We start from the raw sequence: 22,170 nt of genomic DNA, 5'->3' as shown, positions 1-22,170 counted from the left end.
AAAATCATTTGACATATGTATATATTCTTTAGATGAAATTTATAAGTTAATCATTCTAAAAGGTTTCAAATTTTTTAAAGTTGAAATCTATAGTTCCCTCAAAATAGAGATGTGTTAAGTGCCTATGAATAACTGTTAAATAATAATGTTAAAAGCGTATGAGATGTGGTTCAAAAAATCAGCTAACCATTTTAAAAGGATAATATTCTATTTACAAAAGTCTGTTGTTGGAAAGAGCAACTAAAATAAGTGGGTTAATATAAAGATTTAATTTCACCAACTATACAGCCCGGACTACCTGTTGTTACCAGTAAAGAAGAAGTTGTGGTTGGATCACAACTGAATTCCCTTTCTGAAACCGTCCAAATCAAAGAAAGCTTGTAAACTATATGAGTTAATAATGGTAAAAGTATAGGCTTTGGAATTCAGATGAATCTGGATTCAAATTCCAACTGCTTCTCAACAGCTCTGTGGTAGTGGCAACCTCTCTGAGTCCAAGTTCCCTCATTTATAAAATATGACCATCATCGCTTATCTTATGGTGATAATACTACTATTACTACTATGGCTATTGCTACTACAAATTAACATTTATATAACAGTGCTTACTATGTTTGGTATAGCTACATTTCTAATTGCCTTCATATAAAACTTATTTAACCTTCATAATAATCCTATGAAGTAGAAGGATTAATAATCCCATCTTACAAAGGAGGCAACTGAGGCAAAGAGTAATTTACCCAAGGTCACAGACACAGTCAGTATGTTGCAGAACCAGGGGTAAGTTGCTCAATAAAGTGTTAGTTCCCTCCCACTCTTTAGAAATTTAGTCAAATCTTTTCATTTCAGAGATAAGCAATGTTGTGTTATATGATCAAGTAGGATACTTTAAAAAATGACTTTATATTGGAAGTTCTCATACTGGCTGAAATTCTTCCTTTTCTACTTATACAAAGTTGGAGAGAGTCTCCCCAAATTTTAAAGGGCTATCTCCAAAATACATGCAGGAAATAACAACATCTACTATTTTTCAAATGCCCATTACATGCCAAATATGATACCAGGTACTATACAAACTTTGCTTCTCTAATCTTCACAAAAATCTCAGAAGATATTATTCCCATTTTAAAGTTGAAGAAACTCATATTCAGAGAGATTAAGTAAAGTGCAAAGCTATTACATGACCTGAGTGTCTGAACTTGAATTTATATAGGTGGGTCTTATTACAAATCTTATATTCATCCATGAGGTGTATTCTACTCTACTTTTATACAGCCCCTCTAGGGAGGTTGCAGAACTATCACATGCCTTTTTAGGAACTCAATCTCTGCAAATTCATTGCCAAAGGACGGCAATTCCTCCAAGTAATAAGAGTTATAAGAGAATCAGGAAGGACACATTTCTTTTTTGGGGGGGCTCTAGAATAAAGTCTTGTTAGAAATACTATCACCTTCATATAATATTTACATGAGATATATAGATAATGCAAACAAACCCATGCATATACACACACAACTTCATTATCAATAGTTATTCAAATAATTAGAAAACTTTAAAAATTAGAGAAAAATATAAGGTTATCAACTACAGCTGCCATTATTCAATGCCAATTGTGTACTTTTAGTAACATCTACGAAGTAGAATCAGACCCATTCTTAAGAGACTGGAGAACTAGAACCATTTTGAGCAGTACTTAAAACATGTAACCCCAGTCTCACATGGTCAACGCATTTTTCTTCCTGGCAAGAGTCTGAAAAGTGCTACCCATATTATGTATCTCTAGTCTGCCTGCTGTAGTTCAAGCAATAATAAAGAAGGTTTAATTCTGGAACTGCATTTAATCTACCTCACTGCTAATCACTGTTTCTTTGAGATCTGCTTCAGAGGGTATAGAGAGCTGGAGTATAAAGAAAAAGGCTCAGGGCACAAATTCTTCCTTCTAGGATTTATTACTAACTACTTAAAAATAACACATGACGGCTGCTAATGCATCAGAGACTTTTCCCATCTTTGTTTTATTGTGTATCTAGTTAAATTTATTATAATCTAGTGTTAAGAGAATGTTGTAGCGGGCCTTGGTTTAAAATTTAAGTAAACTCTATTTAACAACATATTTTTCAATGTTAATAAGTAGTTTAACTTATGAGACCCTAAGCTCATCATTTTAAGATGAGAGGGCTAGACTTGGTTTGGGGGCCCAAAAATAGTAAACCTTGAAGGCCTGGGTGGGAGAGCTCCAAGACTGCCACTGCCTCTCTTGCCTCACTCCTCAGTCTGCTAGGCCAGTACACAGAGGGGAGTGTGCTTGGCAGTGTCATAACCTTTTTCCTGTTTTATGTGGAATTTGTAACCATCTAACAAAAAGACTGAGGATCCTGGATTGAATGTTTTCTAAGATTTCTTCTTTATCCAGCTTTTTAATAATAATTTATCATCTGCTTAACTAAAAGATAATCTAACAATGTTATATATGATGTAATATTCCCCATATTCTTCTTTAAAAAATGTTACTCCTAAAAAAGAGCTTCATAAAAATAACAATTATTGAAGGTGACTCCTATTTCAACCCCCTAAAAATTAAAATTTAATGGAATAAAATGAAAGCTCTAAAAACAGATTTAGGACAGTAGAAATGTTCATCAAAAATCAAAGTGTGATAAATCCTAGAAGAGTATGTAGTACTTCTTGCCTTAAAAATGATTAAAATTAAAAAATTTTAAGTATAGGAATGTACAAATTTACAGTATTCCATTATATAAAGCCTTTAAGGAAATATCTGAAAAAGATTAATCAAACTGAGTTACAAATACTTACTTGTAAATGGGTAATAACTCATGTCTTTTGATGGCACTGTCTGATTTTGTATCACTGTCATGCAACCTTTGCACATGTCTTCCAGTTCGAAGTGGAGGGCCTAACTTGTCCATCTTACTATTAAAATATATAAAGGTGTACCCATAAGGAGAATGCTACTGTTTGTTTCTTTATATTAAAAAAAAATTTTTTAAGACATTATTCTGGTTCATCAGAAATCCAACCCCCAAGCTCTTAATTATCTGCCAGGGTAAGGACTAATGTCAAAAAAGAATCCTCAGAGAGTTCATACAATTGTCCATTATTAGATATGAATATTCTGACTACGCAGGCCACCCTGCCAGTTTTGATAAATATCCTAACAAATCCCACACTTACACACAGCAGGGCAATGGAATCAATACAAAAAACTTAAGGATTTGTTTCAAATAAAATTCGTGAAGCCAGAGATGAACTGAAAGTTGTTAGTCTGGTAAATAAAGACAGATTTGACGTTTGCTCTTGTGGAGCTCACAAATAATCTAATTTTCCCCTTCCTTGAATCATAGAACCTTTCTCTGTTTTCTTCTTTATTATTTTATGATTTCCCCTACCTTTAAAAATTCCAAATATAAAATAATGAATCAAATAATGTATTTTTATCTTTATTCCTATCTGACTTTCTAACAAAGAATGACTATTTCTAAAATTTATCCAGAGAAACATAAAACATGATCCTATGAAAATGTGGATGGCAATTCTAAAAATCACATGTAAAAATGTTAAGTGGCCATGCCATCTAAAGCTTACTAATTTTTTTTTAACCAGAAGTATAAAGGATTTCCAGCTAGTGAATAATAGAAAAACTACAGGTTTGCAAAGAACTCACTGTTTTACATCAGCCAAATTATATTATCACCAACCAATATCCATTCATAGTAGGGAGCAGGGAAAATTAAATTAGGAAACTAGAACTATCTTAAATGACTACTGAATGACCCATCACTGCCTGATAACTTAAACAGTATAGCTTTTTTTTTTTTAAAGTTTTTTTTTTTTTTTTTTTTTTTTTTTTTAACTCATTTAAACCCTGAGCACCTACTATGTATCAGGCACTGTGCTAAATTCTGGGGATATTGTGGCAAATAAGACAGACCTGATGCTTTGTTCCTACTAAGGAGTTTAGTATCTAAAAAGAATTTGTTCATTCCTCTAGATAATAAGGGTCTCTAATGAAGGACACATTTTATCCACTTTCTGTTCCTTCAGTATCCTATACATATCAGGCATTTTGTTATAAAAGGTGATATTAATATTTTGCTGGTGGTGATACTTAAATTAGGTGTTTACATCATACTCCTAAAAACATTTTAAATTTTTTTAGATGCCTCCATTAAATATATGTATATATATCAAAATTTCTAAAATTTCCAAGATATTAGTCTCAGAACATTAATTCTGAGACTCATGTCTCAGAATATTAATTTTATGGGCTTTATTTGTGAGAGATTACTAGAAAATTCACCTATTTAGAATTTTAATTAAGAAATCAGATTTTTCTTTAAATTACTTAATAACAATCAAAACATTATTGTTCCAAACAGTGTTTATCTCACAAAAGGCATCTGTGGATTTGGAAAAAGAAATAAAAGATCTTACTTTCTTCCTCAGAAAAAAGTTATTGCAATTAAAATTTTAAAATTTAGAAACATTTAAAAAATGGATTCCTCTAACATGATAAGAACTATTAAAATCTTATGTACAATAAAACAAAGGAGATGAGTAAAATCTAATAAAAATCTAAAGGTAATTGTCTAGTGGGGATATTACATATTTTCCATGTGTGAAAAAACTGCTAGTATTTTCAGATTTTAAATATAATTAAAAGGCAGTTCCAATGATGATTTTACCGTACCACATACCTGTGTTATGAAATTCAACTCAATTGATATATCTACCTATGTATATGTATGTGTATGTTCAAATGTTACTTCGGCTAAATGTTAGTATATGTTATATTAAGCTCATATCACTTGAACTTCTGTTCCACTAAAATCTGCTACTGTTATGCTATGTTATTATCAAGGTCTAACCGTACAAAAATAAAATTTAAAAATTTCATAATGTAATAAAGATTATATAATATATAAATTTATACATAATGTATCTTCTATAATTTTTAATAAATATAATTTTATATAAATGAATTTATATATTTAAATGTTTTTACATATAAATTTTGCTTATATATCTTAAATACCATGGAATAATAGTCAATGTTGGGGTAAATAAATAAATTTTAAAATTATCCTGGGACCTAATTAAACTTAAAGGCTTTTGCACAGCAAAAGAAACCATCAACAAAACAAAAAGACAACCAACTGAATGGCAGAAAATATTTGCAAGTAATACAACCCTTAAGGGGTTAATATCCAAAATATAACCAGGTCATACAACTCAACATCAAAAAAACAAACAAAAGACGTGAATAGACATTTTTCCAAAGACGACCTAGAGATGGCCAACAGGCACACGAAAAGATGCTGATCATTGTTAATCATCAGAGAAATGCAAATCAAAACCACAATGACCTATCAAAACTTACACCTGTCAGAAAGGCTACCATCAAAACGACCGCAAATAACAAATGCTGGTGAGGATGTGGAAAAAAGGGAACCCTTGTACACTATTGGTGAAAATGTAAACTGGTGCAGCTATTGTGGAAAACTGCAAGGAGGGTTCTCAAAAAACTAAAAATAGAACTGCCATATGGCACAGTAATTCCACTCTTGGGTACAGATCCAAAAAACACTAATTCAAAAGGATACATGGACCCAATGTTCATAGTGGCATTATTTACAATTGCCAAGATATGGAAGCAACCTAAGTGTCCATCAACAGATGAATGGATAAAGAAGATGTGACATCTACCTTGCTCCAGAGGCCTTTCCCGATTCCCTCTGTCCAAATCAGGTCCCTCTGTCCCCATCCCCTGCCTTATTTTTTCCCAGCCTTCTGTTATGAAAATTTACAAACACGCAGAAAAATTTAAAGAATTTTATAGTGAAGACCCATATATCTATCTACCACTGGGTTCTGTAATTGACATTTTACTCTGCTTGCTTTATCACACATCTCTTCATCTAATGTTTAAATATAATTTCCTGATAACTAAGTTGCAGATACCAGTACATTTTGCTCTTCAAAACTTAAAAACAGTTCCATCCTTGGGAATAAATGAAGAATCCTTAAAACCCATACCTTCAAATTATAAATATCTAATTCCTATGATAATTCGCTCATTCAGAAAAAAAGGGAGTGGCAAACTTTTCCTGTAAAAAGCCAGACAGTAAATATTTTAGGCTTTGTAAGCCACACCATCTCTGTCACACTCAACTTTGTCACTGTGGCATGAATGCAGCCACAGACAATATATAAACAATTGGGTGTGGCCATGTTCCAATAAAAACAATTGTTGGGCAGGATTTGGCCCTCGGGCCATAGTTCAAAAAGATCACCTGTTCTAAAATATCAAAATTCCATACATGAGAGCATTCCAGTATTTTAAGATTTTGAAAATCTAAATGAAAGGCAGATTTCAATTATGATCTTTAAAATTTTACTGTAAAGAGTTATGATAAATATCACTAGATTATCCTGTATTCCTAGACAAAAACACTTAACTTTTTGTCAAGCTATTGCATTTCTATAGATGCTAAACTCTTCAATTTTGACCTAGACTTTTTAAAAGGACTATCTCTAGTTGCATGTAATTGCTATGATATGATTAGTGTTTCTAGAAAGGAACAATACTTTGGCAGGCCTTCCAAATATTCACAGCTGAATGAGCATTTTAAAAAATATTTGGCAACAGTATCAATCTATTTCTAATTTGAGACAAACTTTAACCTAGGGAAGGTCCTTGTTTATGGTTGATACCATTAGAATGAACCCTTAGAAAATAAGCCACTCAGTCCTGTACAACTGCAACAAAGCAGAATAGATAAAATTTTAAAATGATGTCTGAAATAATTGGGGGAAAAAATGTATCAAGTGGTATTTTGTATCTTTGTAGACATCTATAGCTCTGATACTTTCAGGCACTCAAAGTTTTGAAATCCGTCATAAAATTAATGACACATTAATTTTAATCCTAAACGCATCAATCCTATACAGATAATGTAGTATTCTCAATTCCATGGCAAAGTGAGCTTCCCTAGTCCAACAGCCTAAATCACTGTTATCCACAAAAGAAGCCAAACTGAAATTCTAGGTTGTGGCATTTCTCGATCATTAATAAAAGACAGAGAAATTCAGAAAAATGTAAATAATGATCCACACAAACCACATACATCAAAAGACTGGCTTATAAGAAAAGCCTGCTTCCACTCATACAAAAATATACTTAAAAACTAGACATTTATTTCTCACTTTTGGTAATATAAAGTATGAGAAACCAATTTCTTTTATTTTTTTAATGCTCCTTACATACATTCTGTTTCTCTAGTTTTACCACATATGTCTACTACATTGTATCTCCAAAGTAAACTCCTGTTTTTCAGAGTAACTGAACAGAAGTAAATCTTTGAAATTTGATAGTTTAGCTATTGAAAATTATCAGCTGAAGTATTCATTTAAGGTAGTAATTAACCATTAAGAAAACACAATTCTCAAGGCATGACTATGTAAACTCTCTGACACAATTCAAGCATGGCAATATTTATTTAAAAGCTCTGTGTTTCATCATATGTCTAAAACCTCTAGGAGTAAAGAAAATCACCTTTTAGCTAAGAAAAAATTTTCTATCAGGGGTATGTTTTGCTTAAATAAAAATTCTGTTTAAATCAGTCAACCCACAGGTTGTCTAGAATTATCAAACATGAGAATTTTTCCAAGTAAAAAGATAAATTTTTCTGTGGTATGACTCCAATATATGCTAAACATTACAGACCACTGATATGTATGATTAAAGCTGACCACAATAAAGATTATATATACCAGGCTCTAAATAATCAAGCCACTAAAACAACTCATTTTACTAATCTCAGAAGGGTGCTCAACTGCTTGAACATCACAGCTAGTCAGATGTCTTAATTCTATCTTTACTCAATCCTGAATTATCTGTGTCAATAAAAATGATTATTGTCATACAAACCTCTAGTAATTTTCTCACCACTACCAGACCATGATTCTGTGATGGATCAAAAAATTGACAAATGAGGAATTTATTGATTCACTATTTTTTTCATATATTCACCAAAAATTTGTGTGCCTATATGCCAAGCATTATACTATTTACATTTTGTAGTTATATCTGTAAGCAAAGCAGACACAGGGCTTTGCTATCACAGAGCTTATAATCTAGTAAGGGAAAGAAACAAATCATTACCTCAATAATCTAAAAAAAATAACCAGTTGTGCCACTAAATAGTCCTGAAGAATTCTATTCAATATAGTAATATAGTAATGTTCCCGTTAATACAGTAAAATATTGGTCAGAAGCACACATCACCACTCTCCTTCCAGTAGTTGGAAACGCCTTTAACACATAAGGATCATATATAAAATTGGGATTTAAACAGTTATGTTTGACAGTTTAATATAATATGGGACCACCAAAAATTTTAAATTTTTATAGCATTGTAGCAGTGCATAACATAAAATTCTTGTGCCTAAAGCCTTTGCTAGTTAGTAAAAACATTTTCTCCTAAAGATCAATAAATGTCGGTCAGATTTTCTTAGATCAGTTGGTCAAGGTGTAAGCAGAGTCAGAGAAAGTTGTCAGAGCGAGACAGAGAAAAGAGATATGCACAAAGTCATATAGGTATTTAGGGGCAAAGTAGGATCTAGCTTTCTAATCCAAAGTCAGTAACTCTTTTCATTTTACCAGCCAGCTTCACATGTCCTCTTTTAAAAAGATTCAGTACAACTTAATAGTGTCAACTGATAAAATTACCAGGATAGGAAAGGTACTAAAAAAAATACCAGCCTTTAATCATAATCAACTAAATGAAACTACTGTTTGTAAAGTTAAAACATATTGCTATGTCTATACTTCAGTTAAATATCTGGTGGGTCAACTCAGCAGAGAAGCAAAACAAACAAAAAAAATCGATGAGTTTTTTTTTTTTTTAGCACTGGAAGACGAGAACTTTTTACTTTTCAACCACCTGTTCTACTGATAGCCTGTCTCTTCTTTTTGGAAGCACAACAAAGAGGAAAGACATTTAACTAATCAGATCTCGTTCTTTTTCTACAATAATTACACTAAACTCTTTTTAGGTCTTATACTTTCTATGTAGTGCAAATTAGGAAACAAAAGGCAGTTAGTCTCTATGGATAGATACCATCATATGTATTTCTTACATAAAAACCAAAGTGAGAACCTAGATCTGAAAACAATGTATGCTATGTTTCCTAAATCAACTTTATCAGTATGTGTAAAGATAAAAAGAATAAGGCTGCATTCTAATAATCATATGGCAATTCCTTAATTTTCTAGTTTATCAGAATGGAAAGTGAGTTTCTACTGGAATAGAAAGACTTCTATTAAAAACTCTAGTGTTATCTACAAATTTTCCGAGATTAAAATAATTGTTGAAAGCTTAATTATGCTACTTTATTAAAAGCCATATATATAAAACCATAGAAAGATAAAAAGTATTTTAAAATTATTAAATTGTTATAGCTTCGGGGTGTTCTATAGGATAAGAAAAAAAAAAAAAAAATTGTTATAGCTTCTATCAAAGTATACATGGAGTTTGTATCCCACATACTTCTCCTATAATATAGCAGGATCATCTTTTTTTTTTTTCTTTTGTGGTATGCGGGCCTCTCACTGCTGTGGCCTCTCCCGTTGTGGAGCACAGGCTCCGGACGCACAGGCCCAACGGCCATGGCTCACGGGCCCAGCCGCTCCGCGGCATGTGGGATCTTCCCGGACCGGGGCACAAACCCGTGTCCCCTGCATCGGCAGGCGGGCTCTCAACCACTGCGCCACCAGGGAAGCCCAGGATCATCTTTTTAAAATTATATATATTTTATGATTGTGTAATATACTTTTGCAGATTTTCACAATTTGCTATTCAAACAAAGCTAGACATTTAGGTGATTTTATTTTACTTTATAATAAAAACGTGAAAAGAGACCAGCGTTTACTGCCAAAGAGACTCCAATTTGTATCCTGCTTCCAACTCTTAACAGCTGTGTATCTTTGAGAGAATTACTCTGCTTCTCTGATCCTCTCATCCTATGGCAGTGGGTAGTTTTAATAAAAATAATGTAAAATGTCTAGCACAGTGCCTGATACGTGCTTAAAAAATAATGATTATAAAAATCTACCATATTTTAAGTGATTTCCTTAGACTAGATTCCCAGAAATAAAATTATTCAATCAAAGATATGAATGTTTTTAAGACTCTTGATAAATGCCACCAGAATTTCTTCCTAACTGGTTATACTAATTTAGATTCTCAATAGCAGTGTGTAAGCTCCTGACAAGAAATATGTTAAAAGACAAACTTAGAAATTAAGATTAATGAAAAAGCCAATTACCTAAACAAAATAAAACCTTAGTATCGTGTATATATATATATATATATATATGTGTATGTATCACTAATAAATTAAATTCAATGTAGACTTACCCTACATGAGGGACTGCTATCCCTTTATGGGAGGGAGACAAAGTCTGAAGTTTGTTTCCCAAAGAGCTGCTAACTGAAGACACTTTACCTGAAGGAACACCTTATAATAAAAAAGGTATTAGTTTTAATGACAGTCTGAAAAACAAAAATCACATAAAACAGAGCATCTGACAAGGAAAACAATGCTTTAGTGGCAATAAATCTTCGTGGCAAAGTAACAAAATGAGTTACCAAATAAGAAAAAAATTAAATAAAATTTCCAGGGAACAACATACACATCCTTCATTTATAATTTCTGTATTTCTTTCCTACAATTTATATACAAATAAAGATACACTTCAGTAATCAATATTTTCTTCAAACCATTAAATATTTGTCTATTAAGGATAACTGTCAAGTTCAGAGAGGGATAGGTAGAAACGAGGGGAAAAATACTGTGGTCAAAGAATCAAGAAAAGAACTTGGTTGACTATTCTCAAGAGATGATATATCACTACTACACTGAGGGTAGATATATAGCTTAAAAAAAAAAAAAAAGACTATAAAATATATAAAGTAGAAGCTACTGAAAGTTACTTTATTTCTAACCAAAATAATTACTTATCCTCCATATCTCATCCTAATTATAAATCTACTTTGAATAATCCAGAACAGAATACTATATTCATTTCCTTCTGTACCAACACTGTTAAAAGAAAAAAAAAAAATCAAGTTATTTTATGGATCTCATTACCTACAACAGTTTTGTTAGTGCCACTTGGCTGTGGTAATCGTGAAGATCCTGATGAGGTGGCTCCAGGAGAACTGGACTTTTTAAGTGCAGGAGGCTTATACTAAAATAATGAAAATAAAATATTTGATCAACATCACTCTTTGATTATGGATTATAAACCAGTATTTCAAAAGCATACATTACCTTAAATGAGCAATCTTTTTATTAGTTACTGAATTATCCAAATTTAGAAAGTATAGGTTAAAATATATCACCTCACAGAGAGGTTTCCCAAAATATGTTTCTTCTCAAAACTGGAGGACTAAAAGTTTGGCTCAGATGTTGTACTGCTAAAATAAACTAAGAGCAACTTTTCCCAATTCAAAGAAAAGAAAATGGATGAAATGGAAAAAAAAAATCTCCTCAATGTTAAGATTTTAAATGCCAACCATAATAACAGAAAAACTTTGAAACACCCAATGATGCTCACTCAGTGGTGTAGCTTTAAAGGTCAAAATTTTTACATGTTCCTGGGTATGGTTTTATATTTCATATATATAATCCAGTCATATTTCTTACTGATAAAAATTCATAAGAGTCCCTATCAGTATGAACAAGTTTTACAACAGCTGCTTAATGGATTATTGCCCCAATGTGGAGAGAAAAAGCTAATTCTGGCTTTATTAACCTCACCAGACCATGTTAGATGAATGGAATGTGGGCTGAGAAAGATGGGGTATTTTAGCTTATCTCATTTATTCTCATTTTTTCTCTAGAGATATCACCATTAATTTTATTTTACTGTCTCTTACTTGAGCCAAATTTTGCTCTGTTACTGAATTTAAAAGAATCTTATTTAACACCCACTCCAATATAAAGAAATGAATTTGCCCAGGGTTATACCCCAACTTAACAACAAAATAGGAATTAAGACTCACTCCACCTAGTTCTAGCCCTATACTCCAACTATAAGGTGATTACTGTGCTTGCATGTATGTGTAGTTGAGCCCAATGCATTATTTAGATTGCTTTGGACTTAACGAGAAAAATTGGTTTTAAACCTAATTTTCAAAAATCAAATCATATTTATAACTTATAATCAGTATAAAATTTAAGATGTGCTACTAATGAAAACTGCTAAGCACAAATTTTGAAGTCAAATATTGTCTCTCTTCAAAATCAGTATCTGACTTTTTACAAAAACAAATCTTGGTAAAATGGTCTCTCTCTCTCTCTCTCTCTCTCTCTCACACACACACACACACACACACACACACACACACACATATAACATGGACATTTGGCAGTATAATGCCAGAAACTGCAATTTCTTAAGCACTTGGCAACTAGAAAACCTTCTGTAACTGTCTGTCAAATGAACAAATGACTCGGAGACTTTGGAGATGAACCATATAAATATAACTGTTTCTTTGAAAACCTAAGGGGTACTTCTGGTTAGTGTCAGTCTCTCCTACTAAAATACCAATGCTAATGAAGACATTAGTCAAGATTTTAAAACTAACAATTTGGAAAAAAAAAAAAAAAGACCTAACAAAGATTTGTCAAAATATTAGAGGAATGTCTACTAAAAATAGGGTCAATAAAATTGGATTAAGAAACAGGATTGGGGGCTTCCCTGATGGCGCAGGGGTTGAGAGTCCGCCTGCGGATGCAGGGGATACGGGTTTGTGCCCCGGTCCGGGAGGATCCCACGTGCCGCGGAGCGGCTGGGCCCGTGGGCCATGGCCGCTGAGCCTGCGCGTCCGGAGCCTGTGTTCCGCAACGGGAGAGGCCACAACAGTGAGAGGCCACAACAGTGAGAGGCCCGCATACCGCAAAAAAAAAAACAAAAAACAAAAAACAAAACAAAACAAAACAGAAACAGGATTGGTGACCCACTCATATTGTGCTAATTACCAAAAATAGAGCAAAATGATTAGCATTAATAAAAGATACTGGTATAGCATATTACACATTGAGAGGTCAAATTTTAGGCAGGAAGGGCCCTGGCAGCATTATATACTGGTACTAGAAATTTTTATTCACATATTAGGAATTACTATTATTAACTTAATGGCTTGCAAACAGAAAAAGGCAGAATATTCCTTTCAAAAGGTGCTTTGTTTTTCCTCTCCGTAGAGACCTCCTACTATTTTACTCAATTTTTTGGTCAGATCTTCTGAGATGACCAGAACCTAGCCCAACTTTATCTCCTATAATATTTCCTATTACTTTCAACCAAAACTAGTCACGTTAGTTTCCTTACTGAATCCTCATACTACTCTGAATGCCTCTTGTTTAAAACATATTCACCTGTCTCTCAGTAACTTGCTGTTCCCCTGACCTAGATAATATGACTCCTTCCTTACTGACCTGTATTTTATCTATTCTACAACATAAAGCTGAAATTCTACTGGTAGGCTTTCAGGATGACTCTTGCTAGCAACAATTTTGTATAAATTTACTATAATGGTCAAAAGAACAAACTCTGATTTTATAGTTATACTCAATACATATTTCATTCATCATATAAGTATTTCTTTAGGTGATTATTTCATGTGTTTTTATACAGATCACAAATCTAATAAATTTTGTTAGTAAAATATTTATATTTACAAAGACTTTTTATTGAAATTGGAAAAAGCTTAAAGAACGTGGAGGACGTTCATTTCTGATAAAATGGTAAAAGGTACTATTTGTACCAACCCTTCAACTAAAAAATTTAAAATGCTCAGGAAAGTATAAAAAATCATTTTAAAAGCACTGAATGTCAGATGAGAGGAAAAAGAACTGCCAGGCTAACACCATGTGAGATTGTAACAGGGTCTGGTCATCACATGGATTTGCTTTATGATTATGCATTTCTAGATGGTACAGCAAACTAAAGCCAGTAATTTAATTTAATGTGTTTCCAGACTGGTAGATACCTGGAAGAAACAAGTACAAATTTTCTCTGAAAAAGGCACTTCACAAGATTAATCCTCGTTAATAACATTTTAAGGGCAACAGCAGAAAATGGTCAATAATAATTACAAACATAATGATATAAGGAACCACCAATGAAAAAAGAAAGCAAGAACATATCCATAAAGGTCACATGATGTAACAATTATCAGACACATAACATAAAACAAATATGCTTACTACATTCAAAGATATAAAAGACAACTTTGAAAATATCAATGGGGAATTGGAAACTATAAAAAGTAACAAAATTAGAAGAAGAAATTAAAAATACAATAACATTACAAATTCAATGGTGGAGAAATGAAGCAGCTGTATAATCCTCCTATAGATAATGATTTTAAAAAGAGGATTTTAAAAAAGGATTTTAAGAGATTAGAAATCATCCAAAAGCAGTCCTTCTGGAAACTGTGTATCTCTGAGTTTAATTTCAGGAAACGAGAAAGAGAAGGAAAGCGGAAGGGAAGAAGGGAAAATGAAGACAGGAAAGCATGACCCATATTCAGCAAAAAAAACTCAACAGAAACTTAATTCAAGTGGGCACAGTTGTGTAAGACTTTGTAATTAAGAATTTCAAAACAGTTATTATAAATACGTTCAAAAAGTAAAGGAACATATACACAAGAATTAAAGGGAAATATGGTAACAGTGAATGAACATATAGGGAATCTCAAAAGAGAAATGAAGGTAAAATATAGGCATTTTTTTCAGATAACCAAAAACAGAGAATTCATTGCCAGCAGATCTGTACTATTAGAAGGCTAAAGAAACTTATTCGAGCTGAAGGAAAATGACAAAATATGGCAACAGAGATTTATAAAAAGAAATGAAGAGGTCTGGAAATGATAATATATGAGTAAATATAAAATGCAGAGTATACACATGTATGCATAAATATATATAGTGTGTGCCTATATACATATAAATATATGTTCACATATTTTCTAATTTCTTTAAAAGACAGATTTTAAAGCAGTAAATATAACACTTATAACAATACACATCAAGAGTATTGATGGCTTTATAATGTCTACAGAGTTTTACATATACACAATAACAGCACTAAGATTGGTGAGAGGTATATAAACATATCAATAGACAGGATTAAGTTAAAGATGCATTTTGTTATGCCTAGAGTAACGATTTTTTAAAATACAGACTTATGGCTAGAAAGCCAATAGAGAAAATAAAATGTCTTTTACTAAAACAAGAGAGGCAAGGAAGAAGTAACAGAAGAATAAAAACAAAAATAAAAAAAGACAAAATAGAAAATAGCAACATAGCAGACCTAAACACAAACGTATCAATGATTACATTAAGTGTAAATGCCAAAACATTTCAACAAACAGGTTGAGGTTGTCAGATGGATTAAATAAAATTACAGTCTGTCTACAGGAGATGCTAGGAGTGAGAGAACATTACATTCTGGGAGTGAAACACTAGTAGAGGCTTTTGTAAGACTAACAATATTCTATTTCTCAACTTTCTTGTGGTTATGCATGTATTTATGTTTTGTGCTTTTTTTTCTATGTGTGTAATTTACAAAAAAACAGGAAAATTGTAAGAAAAAATCAGAATAAAAGTGTTGTAAAAAATAAGAGCTTAGAGATAAATATTTAAAATGTTAACTATGTTGATAACTTTTAAAATATATATTTCTCAAATTTTCCATAAAGAATAGGAATCCCTTTAATAATCAGAAAAAAATTTATTAAAAACTGCACATCATCTTTCCAGACTTAAAACTTCATTATTTTAAAATAAGTAGGGTAAGAATCAATCAGAATACTGATTTGGAAATCAGAATATGATTTCCTATCAGAATATGATTAGGAAAATTCCTAAATCATAAAATACTTATCGTATTGCTTTAAACTCATAAGGTAACTCAGCCTAGCCTAATCTGATCAAAGAGTACTACAGGATCTAAATTATGCATGAGTTATTTCAAAATAATTTGTTCTTTTAAAATAACAAGACATGTAATTTAGCATACATTAGATGACATTTTTGGTTTGCTATGTCTTCATGGGTCTACTTTAATACAACCATGCCTGAATTTGATAAAATTCCTAGTGAAGAAGAATTATGACAGCTTAACTGAACGGTAGAACTTCTTGTTTTTACCTCTAGAAACCTGATCTTCACTGTGTTTGTATCATTATTTTGATTAGGGTCAAAAAGTTCACTGTAATCAGGCCAGATTACAGTTGCTAAATATGACAAGGAAGCATTTAAGCATGTTTAGGAAAAGTACTTGGTTTACTCATGTAGATCCAGTACCGGGTACAGTGTCTAGTTCAAAGAGAGTACTCAAGAACTTCTTGAATGAATACAGATGAGAAAATATGGGGTCAGACTGAAAGAAATATATATGACTAGGCATGGTATCAGAACTGATCAAATTTAAGGTGGGAACTTAAAAACTACTTGGATTTTACATTTACGAATCATTTGGCACCAAGCTGCTGAAATACACACATTCTATTGTATTTCCTTTGCTCTACTATTTTATTCTTAAAACAAAACAAAATCCTACTGATGTTCTTAACTGTTCAAAAGATATACATTGTTTGCTGTCTGTTTTGGAAATTCTTCTAAATGAGTTTTCTTCGCTATTCTTTCCCCACAATGATGATGGTAATAATGATATGCTCCATTTCCAATAATATTAACAAAAATTCAATAGGAGGATTCTCTCAAGGAGGTCTCAATTGCAATGTGGTCTTTTAATCCAATATTTTATTCATAAGTAACAAAAAAATAGATTTGATTTATTTACTGTTTGCTAAGTTTACAGTACTAAAAAATAGTTTACAAATGAAACCTTTGTGAAAAATAAAATTTGCTTAAAAGTATGATATTGTCAAAGTTTTTATGTAACAATATGCTTAAAGAAAAATAACAGTAGTGTAAAAATAAATTTATTATAACAAAATCCTTATATGGTTTATGGTTCTCTAAGTGCTTTCACATACATCATTTCATTTGCTTCTCACTATAGTTATGTAGATTACCACTTCACAGATGAAGAAATGAAGGCTTACATACATGAATGTCATTTGCCTAAAAGTTCAAAAGTAGCAGTCTGGATGTGATCCCACGTTTTCATTTCCTCAAATGTGTTACTCATATATAACATGGAAACATTCACAACTTACATGATTTTCAAATGTGGATTTTTACTGCCATTTTCTCACTCATCTAACCCCTCTAGTTTCCTCTGAATCTGCTGCATCTATTTTAAACTAATTTTCTCCCTTTTTTCCCTAATACCTCTTTAAATCTGTATATTTTTAAGTCTTTACTAACTCAAGTCCACTTCAAATTTTCTTCTCAACTAGCCATTCAAATTTCTTACTAAATCCCTGAACAGTAATATATAAATTTTAGCAGGTGAGAAAACTATAGTTAAATGTTCTGTAAAGAATAAACACAAAACTGTGAACTTAAAGTCATTTTCTCATTTATTTGTAGAAATGACCACAATGATTACCTGTGTCCGAGAAGTCGATTTTCCTTTGGTATCAGTAGAAAATTTGCCTTTATTACTAATACGTGCTGCCTGTTCTTTACAGAAATTTATATGTCTATCAGCTGCATTTTCATTAAATCTCCTCTGGCAATATGGACACTGAATATAATCTAAAACAGAAAAAAGAAACAGATTAGTAATACTTGAAATGGGACATAAAGAGTTATAAGTTTTATGAACAGTAACTCAAGACATATAACATAAATAACAATTGCTAAGCAAAAACTCTCATTTTCTTATAACCACCCAACCTGACTTATCTAAATGTAGTAAAGACATTTAAGAAAAAAAGTATGCTAGTATATGATAAACTACTATTTTCTCCCAGCTTAGAATCAAATTTGAGGGGAAAAAAAGATAAATCGTCCCTACATAAAAATAAGGAAAAATGTTAATTATTTTTTGCTTCTATATTACCATATGTTTTCATCACAAATATATATTTTCAAAAGGTAGACTAGGTTAAGTAGTTAATAACACATTACATTAAATAAAAATTTACATAAAATAAAAATTTAAAATTTGGGCTCATCTGTTAAAATCTTTAATTTCAATTAGAGGAAAGCTGTCAAGAAATAATTTAATAGACTTTATACAGTTTTATTTTCTCTTAGAGATCCCAACAGATGGAATAATAAAAATATATCTCCTTAACATAATTAATTCAAATTTAAGAAACAGCAAATGTTGCAGATTATATATTCTCCCCAAATGCAATATATAGTACAAACAAAACTTCTTACAAAATAAATCTTAAAGTTATCCCAGAAAGAACCAAATTTTAGAGCACTGTGAAAGATTTCAACTCTATGAGATACAGAGAAGAAATAAATATAACAACTTAGCAGTGTCAAAAAAAATCTTCAATTTATTTCCACAGGTTTACTTTTTGAGATGGAGTTTGCCCTTTAGAATTTACACTCATCTGAATCTCAGAAATTTGTCCTGCTAACTAGTGAAACAGGTCTAAAATCTCTAATAACAAAGAAGTTGTTCTGTCAGGACTAAGAGATCAAAAAATTTCTGAAGTCCAAATTATCCTGAAGAACAGCCCCCCGGCCCTTGCTCTGACTTACGTAAACATGAGAAATATAGCTGTGTTGAATAAGATACAATATACAAATACCTCTAAACAAAGAGAGAATTCAACTTCATGGGGAAAATTAAGGTCGAAATAGAAGAGACACAAACCCAAATGGAACATTCCAGAAATACTCATAGCATTAAAGTTGATTACTAAGACTCAAACAGGAGTTGGCAAACAAGGGCCCATGGGCCAAATCCAGTCTGCCTGCTGCATGTTTCTGGAACACAGCCACATTCATTCATTTACATATTTTCTGTGGCTGATTTCTTGCAACGGTGGCAGAGTTGAGGAGTGGAAACAGAGACCTTATGGACTGCAAAACCTAAGATATTAACTATTGGTCCTTTATAGGAATTGTTTATCAACCTCTCCTCTACAATAAAATGTTATAAAGGATCATACCTAACTTTCTCTTTATTAAGAAATTAATCCCAACTTAGAATATTAACACAATTTTAATGCAGCTAACCTGTTATAATATAATAACTACCTCTTGAGGCTACTCCATTAACCACTGTCAAAATGTCAACGGTGCTATTTTAAATCTTTCATCATCTCAATTATCTCCTATGTGGTAGCCAGCATCTTGCCTTGCTTTTGGGAACAATAAACAAACTTTCACCCAGCCAATGAAGAAAATATAAAAATACATGAATTTAGGGCATAATCTAGGTATATCCATCTATGTGGTGGTTACCCCATGAGAATAATACATTCTTAGAAGCAAAATTATGATTTTTTTTTCCTTCCCAGATTAGAAGATACCAAACAACCAGGCAACATAATTATTTGAATCTTACTGAATGACTACATTTCAATCGACATTATGCATGATTAAAATATTTCCTGGAATATTAACGTTTAATAGTTGCTACAATTTTTAAATGATATTAAATGCTCTATAAAGTATTGAGATAAAAAGATAATGCATTTCTATGTTCAACACTGATGTGTCTTTATAAGCCTAAATGCCTGGACTGTCACCATTATTTTATAGGAAAACTTTTAAAGATCATGCTTCATTAGGTTCAATTATTATAAGTTAAGTTTAATAGTATCTTAAAATTTATAAGAAATCTATCAATACTATCGATATTTTCTTCCCACATGAACAATTTCTGTCAACAATATGACATATACCAGGATCATAAGAAGGTGGAGGAGGGGGAGGAAGTTTGCCACCCTCTTTAAGGGCCTGACCAAGGCCTTTAGCTGCTCTTATGGTGGCTATGAACTCTTCATGCTTTCTCCTCCAATTAGATGGCTTCTTTGGTGGTTCAGGCTGCAAACAAATTAAAAAAAAAAAAAAAAAAAAGTTTCAAAACAATTTTTAACAAATTAAAATAAAACTCAAGAAAATGCCATATTATTTTAAATGTCCCCTCATCAGGAGTCCTTAAATGATCTCCCTCCCAAATTTATAATTTTAAAAAGAAATTTTAGGCAACTAAATTATATGCAATTTTTAAAATACAATTGTAATTGTGACAGACACTGCTAAATTGCCTCCCGTAGGTGTTACAAACACTTAAGCCACCACTAAGAGTGTATTTCCTTATTTTCCCATAGTTTCTCCAACACAGTATGATACTAAACTTCTGTTTTTTTAACTGATTAGAGAGGTGAAAAATAGTTCTCTCTGTGGTTTTAACTGCCTTTTTTCTTATAATGAGAGTGAACATCTTTTCATATCATAAAGAATCATTTGTATTGTTTTTCCTGTGAACTGTTTATAAGCCTGGTCAACATCTCTATTGGGTTATTGGCCGTTTTTTTTTTAAACAATTTCTAGTAATTCTTTATAGGAGACTAGCCCCACCCCCTCCCACAATATATCTCTTTTAACCTTGGTTAAGGGTCTTCCGATACGCAGAATTATTTTTAAATGTAGTTTAACTTACTTTTTCTTTTATAGTCTCCAGATTTGCAGTCAGTTAGCAAGGCCCAACCTCACACCAAGGTAAAATAAAATTTTTCCATGTTTCTACCTAGAACCATTATTAAATCGTTTACTCATTTGGAATTTATCCTGATTTATGACATATGGACTCTATTTTCTGTTTATTTAACGTGGCTATGTGGTTTTCTCACCATCCTTTATTAACTTTTCTCCCCAGTGAATTGAGAGAACACCTTTATCATATTCTCTTTGGCATCTGGGTCTATTTCTGAATTCTCTGTTGTATTGTTCTGACTGTATGTGTGTCAGTACCCATGTTTTAAATATTGAAATTTATAATAATAATATTTTAAAATCCACTAAGGTAGCCCTACTTTATTCTGCTTCTCTTTCAATCTTTTCTGGTTATTCTTATATGTGTATTTTTCCATATGAACTTTAGATTCAGCTTGTCTATTTTTTTAAACTACATTTTAACTGGAAAAATTAAACATTACATTCATAAACAACTTAAGGAACTTAAGGACTCTATTTTGCTAAGTTTACCTATCCAAGAATGAGATATATTTCCATTTGAAGAAGTGTTCGTTTGCGTCTTTCAGTGGTTTTTTTAAAGTAGTCTTTGTGGAAGTATTTCACCTTCATTATTATAATGTCTATTCCTAAATATTTTATATTTTGTGTTTTTCTTTTATAAGGGTCTTCTAATCATTTTTATATTTCAAGGAGTTGTTTGTTGAAGTATGAAACCTGGTAATTTCTGTATATTAACATTACATCTCGTTACTTCACTGATTTCTCTTATTGTCTGTAGTAATTTTTCAGTTAATCCTCTTGGATTTTCCAGGTATATCATCACCTAATAATGATAGTTTTACCCCCTCTTTTCCAATTCCTATGCATCTAATTTCTTGTTGTTATTTAACTCTATTGACTAGCACTTACTGTATTGGTTGGAGCTTAATCTTGTTCCTGACTTTAATGCAGCTACCTCTAAGTATCTTTCCATTAAACATAATGCTGGCTTGTGTGCTACAAAGAAATTTATTTTGTCATAATATGGAAATTTCTGATTATTCCTATTATATCTTTGTTTTTTAAATCAAGAACATTATGTTGAGCCAACAAAGTCAAAAGATTGTTCTTTAATAACACTAACAAGACTAATCTAGAAAAAAAGAGAAAACAAAAATTACCAAGGAATGGAAAACAGTTCTTACAAACATGAGAAAGAAAAGATATTATAAAAAAACTTTATGGTAATACATGGGACATTTAAGATGAAACGGATAATATCCTTGACAAACACCACAAAACAGATACCAGAAACAGAAAAATTATAATAGTCTTATATTTATTTTTTTAAATGAATCTATTATTAAAAGACCCACAAAGAAAACTCCTGGCCCAGATGCCTTTACTGTTGAGTACTTGCAGACATCTAAGGAAGAAACAGCACCAATCTTTTAAAAACTCTTTCAAAAATAGAAAACAAGAGAACAACCTTCCAACTAGTCCTAAGAGAGCAACAAA

At 31.7% G+C, this 22,170-nt stretch overlaps 1 protein-coding gene across 2 annotated transcripts in view; it reads right to left on the bottom strand.

The window, feature by feature from the left end:
* The window catches only part of ZC2HC1A (zinc finger C2HC-type containing 1A), a 52,914-nt gene that overhangs the window by 9,844 nt on the left and 20,900 nt on the right, over positions 1-22,170 (bottom strand). The window contains exons 4-8 of one of the 2 annotated variants that reach the window (XM_059042432.2): positions 19,878-20,019; positions 17,612-17,760; positions 11,173-11,272; positions 10,440-10,539; positions 2,815-2,931 (exon numbers count right to left, since the gene is read on the bottom strand). In XM_059042432.2, the coding sequence (XP_058898415.1) occupies positions 2,815-2,931; positions 10,440-10,539; positions 11,173-11,272; positions 17,612-17,760; positions 19,878-20,019 (608 nt within the window). The remainder of the gene's footprint in view (positions 1-2,814; positions 2,932-10,439; positions 10,540-11,172; positions 11,273-17,611; positions 17,761-19,877; positions 20,020-22,170) is intronic. The other variant, XM_059042433.2, reaches the window with a different exon arrangement.

The sequence above is a fragment of the Kogia breviceps genome, chromosome 17, assembly GCF_026419965.1.
Source record: "Kogia breviceps isolate mKogBre1 chromosome 17, mKogBre1 haplotype 1, whole genome shotgun sequence".
In the NCBI taxonomy this organism is placed as follows: Eukaryota; Metazoa; Chordata; class Mammalia; order Artiodactyla; family Physeteridae; genus Kogia; species Kogia breviceps.
This window is presented reverse-complemented; position numbering and strand designations above follow the sequence as displayed.